The sequence below is a fragment of the Patagioenas fasciata genome, unplaced genomic scaffold (genome assembly GCF_037038585.1).
Source record: "Patagioenas fasciata isolate bPatFas1 unplaced genomic scaffold, bPatFas1.hap1 Unplaced_11, whole genome shotgun sequence".
Classification (NCBI taxonomy): domain Eukaryota; kingdom Metazoa; phylum Chordata; class Aves; order Columbiformes; family Columbidae; genus Patagioenas; species Patagioenas fasciata.
Window position 1 is genome coordinate 1,398,910 of NW_027288522.1, and position 6,302 is coordinate 1,405,211.

Sequence of the window (6,302 nt, forward strand, 5' to 3'; positions counted from 1 at the left end):
TTAGGGGAAAATCTGTGTTGTTGTACGGGCAATGGCTTCATTCAGGGCCAGTATCACAGTCTTGTTTCTGAGACCATAGATGAATGGATTTAAGAATGGGTACAGAACAGTGTTCAGCAACGCTACAATGCTGTTAGTCTCCAAGGAAACATATTCTGAAGGACATGCATAGAGAACAATACAGCTCCCATATGCAATGGCCAAAGTGGTGAGATGGGAAGAACACGTGGTAAAAGCTTTTTTCCTCCCAGAGGCTGCTGGAAGATGTACAATGCAGAAAAGGATGCACATGTAAAATGCCAGAGTTAAACATAAGGAACCGAGAACGACAAATGATAAGAAAACAGAGTCTATTTTCCAGAGCAAGCTGGTGTCAGAGCAGGACAGTTTGAATAAGGTGGAGTTGTCACAGAAAAAGTGATGGATCTCATTTGAGCCACAGAAAGTCAGCTGGGAGAGGATGACCAGGCGGTAACTCAAGAGTGTGAAGCCTGTGACCCAAGCAGCAACAACCAGGTGGATGCAGAGCTGAGGCTTCATGATGGCAGCATAACGCAAAGGTTGGCAGATGGCAACATAGCGGTCAAAGGACATGACAACTAGTAGAACAAACTCTGTACAGCCCAGGGAAAAATAGAAATAGGATTGGGCAAAGCAGCTGCTTAGTGAGATTGTTCTCTTACCAGAACCCAGGATCACAACCAATTTTATGCTTGTGGAGGATGTAAACCAGATTTCTAGGAAGGCCAGATTGGCAATGAAAAAGTACATGGGGGTTTGTAGGCGGTGATCTGCATATACGAGGAAAGTTATGGTAGTGTTCCCCATCACTGTTGTCAGGTATATGAGCAGAAAGAACAGAGAGAGTAAGAGCTGTAGTCTTTGATCAAGCCCTGAGAAACCCTCTAGGACAAACTCAGTAACTGCAGTTCCATTTTCTGGTCCCATGTTGAATTTCAGTTCATCATGCTGAGACAGGAACATGGCAAAAAACAAGTGTGATAATTCCACAGTCTGGGTGAAAGGCTTTACAAAACCTTCTCTGCTTCTTTCGTTCCTTGCAGTCTTCCTATAGTACACAAATAAAGTATTTCAAGCATTTCTCATACCCTGATTTTTCTCTATCAAGTTTAAACTGGAGTTCTCAGACAATTTGTCGTCTTCTTTCAACCTTTTTCAAACACTCATAAAGAATTCTTCCTTCAACACAGGGGATTTTAAAGTCTGTTAGCTATTTTATGCCATTCCTGCCAAATTCCAAATTCATGCAGACTGGTTCCAAACATCTATCACACCTCTGTGGCTAAGTCATCCCTTTTATTGCACAAATGCTAAACTATCAAATCAAATCAAATCAAATCAAATCAAATCAAATCAAATCAAATCAAATCAAATCAAATCATATCAAATGTATATTGAAAGCTTTTCTTTCTACTCTTCAGTACTTGCCTTTTTGGATTAGGAGTCCCTGAGTATCTATTGATTTCAGAATAAGCAGTATCAAGCACCTCTTCCATAATCCCCTGCTTTCTTCCACAGCTTCGTGCTCTCGCTTTCTTGAGGAAAGGGGATAGGAGGGCAGAATAGAGAACAAGTATAACTCATCTTCTTTAGTACTCTAAATAATGACTGAAATTGGTTATGGTTCCACACAGTCTCATCTGACATCCATCTGCATTGAAATGCAGTTGCTTCCAAACAGTTGCTCATTGCTGTTACTATTAAATGTCCTGACCTAAATGCAGACCAGAAGAAAACTGACTGGAAGAGATTTGTAACTTTTCTTTTGCGTGCCAGCTATAGGTTGGGAGGACCCAGCCTTGAGAGTTTTCTCCTGTCTCCATTGATTATACAGGGAGCTTCGGGAAAACAAACTCTCACAGGCACCTGTTGTGAGGTAGGTGAAACTCACTAGTCAAGTCTCGACCTGACTTAAGTTTTCTTAAGTTATATTTCTTAAATCAAACCACACATCTAGGAGAAAGAAGCACAAAAAAAGCCCACATATACAATAAAATCTGGTGTTTTTCCCTTCATCTTTACATTTGTTTTCAGACATAGAAAGGAATAGAGCAGACAGCTCCAAAACCAGGATGATTCAAAATGCAAGGGGATAAGGGGGAGAGGAGGAGATGGTGGGTTTGAGGCGGTGAAACAAAGTTGTGCAGGTGTGCAACCAGAGCTCTTCAGTCATTAGTCACCTGGGTGCTCCCAGGACTTTCCCATCTCATCGTCCACAGAGACAACAGGAGAAACTAGTCTGAGACAATGGATCAACATGAAACCAAGTGATTGAGTAAAGTCAACCTCCTTCAATATCAACCACCTCCAAAATAAGCAAAAATTAAAGGTTTGCCCAATTTGTGTGGGATTTCTTCTTGTGGGATTCCAGACAGTGCTGGAGACAGGCAGATCCTGCTGTGCCTGGGCCTATTTCCTGTTCATAAAGGTAGTTATTAACATCCTGGGTGAAGAATCAGACTGTTTCAGAGATCCCTGTAGCAGTTTCTGCTGCAAAACTGGATAAAGTTGAGCAATTACTTAAGTTGCTTGCAAATGCCAGAGAGGATGTGCAGGACAACAGGCTCGCTGAATTATAAGAACTCAGAACAGTTGTAAGGGGAGCCTCACTTGATCCAGTTGAAGACACTGTTGCAAAGATTCTGACAGGGGAGTCTCTTCCAATCTGTGGTATTCCATAATTCAATTAATCTTTTCCTCAGAGAGCTCTTCAAAGGGTAGGCAAGTAAAAGAGACAGAGGGAAAGAAGTAGAGATATAAAATGTGCCAATACAAATTGACAAGATCCTCTGAACAGTGTTTCTCTAACCATTGGTAGGCAATGTATTTCCTGCTCTGGCAGGGGATTGTACTAGATGATCTTTTGAGGTCCCTTCTGATCCCTAACATTCTGTGATTCTGTCATTTTAGGAAATGGCTGCATAAAAACATTCAAATAGAGATACAGTGTTTAATTAGCTTGCTGACACTTGCCCATGGTGCTGTCAAAACTAACTAACTAACTAACTAACTAACTAACTAACTAACTAACTAACTAACTAACTAACTAACTACGAAAAGTTTCATGAGGCAGCTGAAGCACCACGTGTGACTGGGAAAAGTCTCCCAGGACCTATGGGAGCTCTTCTGGAGTATGAGCTGGTAGGCATGAGCTGAAGTAGGGGACCTAAGGGGTGGTGCAGGGCTGCTGGGTGGGCTGAGCAGGGACCTCAGCAGCACAGCGGCTCATTGTGTCCCTTTGGACGCTGCTGTGAGGTCACTTCTGTCACAGGAACTGACTGACCAGCAGCGGGAAGGCAAATACTCAGAAGTCATGAAGGCCATCAGAAAGCTGCTCCCAAGATGATGACAGATGTGGGAAGGTCAAGGTGAACTGAGTCAAGAGAGGAGAGGAAAGAATGGCTTGGCCAAGAGAGATGAAAGATCTGGAGGGTTTCAGGTAACAGTGATGCCATTGTGACATTGACTGTGGCATTTATGTTAGGCCCTTACCTGCGTTCTAAGCAATAATCTTAAACTCTAACCTTACCCCTAAATGCTAGCCCTCACCCTGACAGTAATGCACTACTTTAAACCCAATCTCAAAATTTACCTCTAAGCCAAATCCCAAGCCCACAACCCCTTATTCTTAGTCTTATCCTTTTACTCACTTAAACCTCTACCCTGTATCCCTAGCCTTAAAATACCAGCCTTAATCTTAGCCCTCACCACAAACCTAAAAAACACCCCTAACTCACAAAGCTACCACACACCCTTAACACTAACCACGCACCTAAGCGGATTACCAGATGCCTAATTCCTAACTCTGAACAGCAAGCTCTAACCCCTAACCTCTAAAGTGAACACCTCATGCTCAAAGCTCTCGTTCCCATGCTCAAACCCCATCACCTCCAATCCCTCTCCCTACCATACTTAAGCAGTTTGGCCCCTTGGGGCAACATAGGGTGATTCTGGAGCAGCCACAGGCCATCTGAAGAAGGACGTGAGGTTACAGGTATTTGACCAGCTGTTAGGACCAAGGAGGAGATGGGCAGCATTGCTGAGACCAGGTCTGTGGTGCCTCAGGGACTTGTGGGCCGGCAAGAGGCACACAGTTGTGATGGTGGCTCTGAGGTCACTTCCACCTGAGCACCTGATAGGCCACCTTCAGGCACATGGCTGGTCTATGTGTGTGTCATTAAAGCTGTGCCTAAGGAACTGATAAGCCACCAACATGCACGTAGCTTGAATGTTGTTTGCAAGGTCACTGCTGCCCTAGCACCTTGCAGGACTGTCATGGAGATGCGCCTGGCAGTCAGAGGAAGACCACCAGCAGGTGCATGTGAGACATGGAAATGACCTTGCAACCCTTGAGATTGTAAAGAAGGTATGTATTTACAGCACTGGACATACCGGGAATAATTTCACCTAATACCTGTGTGTATTTCCAGTAGCTGTGAGCTTGGTTAAATGCAGTAAAATGTTACATATTCATGAAAGTTTTAGGAATGCCTATACACATTCATAACCTGTCCCCAAGAAGGCAGTTCTTATTACAGTGAGTTCTGGAAGACCATTTCCATAGTCTCCACCTCCAGCTCCTCCTGGTTGCAGCTGCGCAGTGATCGTGACCCCGGGTCCTCTTCTCTGTACCTGGGACCTTTGGTCCAGTGTGATGAGTTGGCTGGGACTCAGACTGCTGAGCTGGTTAGAACTGGCGTATCTCCTGTCCTGTGCCCAAGTTTCTGTTATCTAGTTCACCCAAGGATGCACAAAGAATGCAAGGTTTTTTTATCTTTGCAAGGTGTCAGCAAACTCCTGTTTCTCATACAATAAGTTACACAAAGCTAGGCAAGGTTAGGCAATAGAGATGTGGGTTAAGGCTTAGCTCTCTGTTAGCTCTTTAAGTGTTAGTTCTTTAAGTGTTAATTAGTTAATTGTTAATTGCCTGTATCAAGCTGGTGGAGGTGAAGTCAGCCTGCCCAGGGTGGGGGAGAATGTGACTGCCAGGACCTTGGTACCACCCTGGTGTGTACATGGGGAGAGGTACAGTGGAGCACAAAAGGTGCTAAGGAGCCATCAACTGCCCTATTGAAGGCTCTGGATCTCAGGGGGTTGTGCAACTGCCACAGTGGGGCATTGTGATGTCACAAAGGAGCCTGCCCAGGCACCCCTTTAAATACAGGGCAGGGAGGCGGTCACCCCACCGTGGCCTGGTCCCAGTGAAAGAAGAGACACGGCCACTCTCACCACCGCTATGTCCCATCCCTGGACACTTTCGGCCACCAAGACCAAGTTGTCCATCTCTGGACCCAAGATGTCCCATCTCCAGCCCCCTTGGACCAACCAGACCCTGGATGCCTCATCCCTGGACCACTTAAGGCCAACAAGATGTCCCACGTTTGGACTCTCTGAGGCCATCAGGAGCCAAAATTTCCCATCCCTGGATCCCTTAAGTGACCAAGACCAAGACGTCCCATCCCTGAACACTATGTGGCCACCAAGACACAGGATGTCCCATGCCTGGATACATTAGGTGACCAAGACGTAAAATATCCTATCCCTGGGCCCCTTGGGCTACCAGGACCTATAATGTCCCATCCCTGCACCCCTAGGGAGATGGCCTATCCCTGGACCCTTTGGAGACACCAAGTATTAAAATGTCCCATCTCCAGCCCCCTTGAGCCAACCAGGCCAAGATCTCCCATCTCTGGTCCCCTTAGGCCACCAAAAGACCTAAAATGTCCTTTTCCTGGAACTGTTGGACCGCCGAGAGCCAGGATGTCCCATCCGAGACTCAAGATGTCCTATCCCTGCACACTCTGGGACACCCTTGGGCCACCAAGATCTTAAAATGCCCCAACCCTTGGACCACCCAGACCAAGATGTCCCATCCCTGGAAACTCTGGGACAACCAGGCAAAGATGTCCCATCCCTGGACATTTTGGGGCCACAAAGACCAAGGTTGTCCCATCTTGGGACCCAAGATGTCCCATCTGCAGACATCTTGCACCACCAAGACCAAGGATTTTTGAGCGGCGGAGGAACACGCAGGTCGACTCAATATGAGTGATAAAGCATAGTTCGATTTATTAGCCCAAATAGCATATACTTATACAGTTCACGATAATTATGCATACCTGTCACCTACCAATTGGCTTAAGCTCTAACAGTCACATTTGCATGGTCCTCCTACTTGCAGCTGCTAGCTATGCTTATTCTACACTGTAGTGCTCTTGATAGCTGTTTGTGAAACTCTGCCAAGGTCTCAGTGACCTTGCTGATTTTACTGAAACAGTCAG

At 45.6% G+C, this 6,302-nt stretch overlaps 1 protein-coding gene across 1 annotated transcript; it reads right to left on the reverse strand.

The window, feature by feature from the left end:
• On the reverse strand, positions 1-984 carry LOC136116117 (olfactory receptor 6E1-like). Its single transcript, XM_065862327.1, has one exon. It carries the CDS (start codon positions 982-984, stop codon positions 1-3), a length of 984 nt encoding a protein of 327 aa, XP_065718399.1.
• Positions 985-6,302: the final 5,318 nt, after the last annotated feature.

What these genes read in the sequence shown, in the direction of transcription:
- LOC136116117 (XM_065862327.1), bottom strand. Translation starts at nt 984, where the DNA reads ATGTTCCTGTCTCAGCATGATGAACTGAAATTCAACATGGGACCAGAA.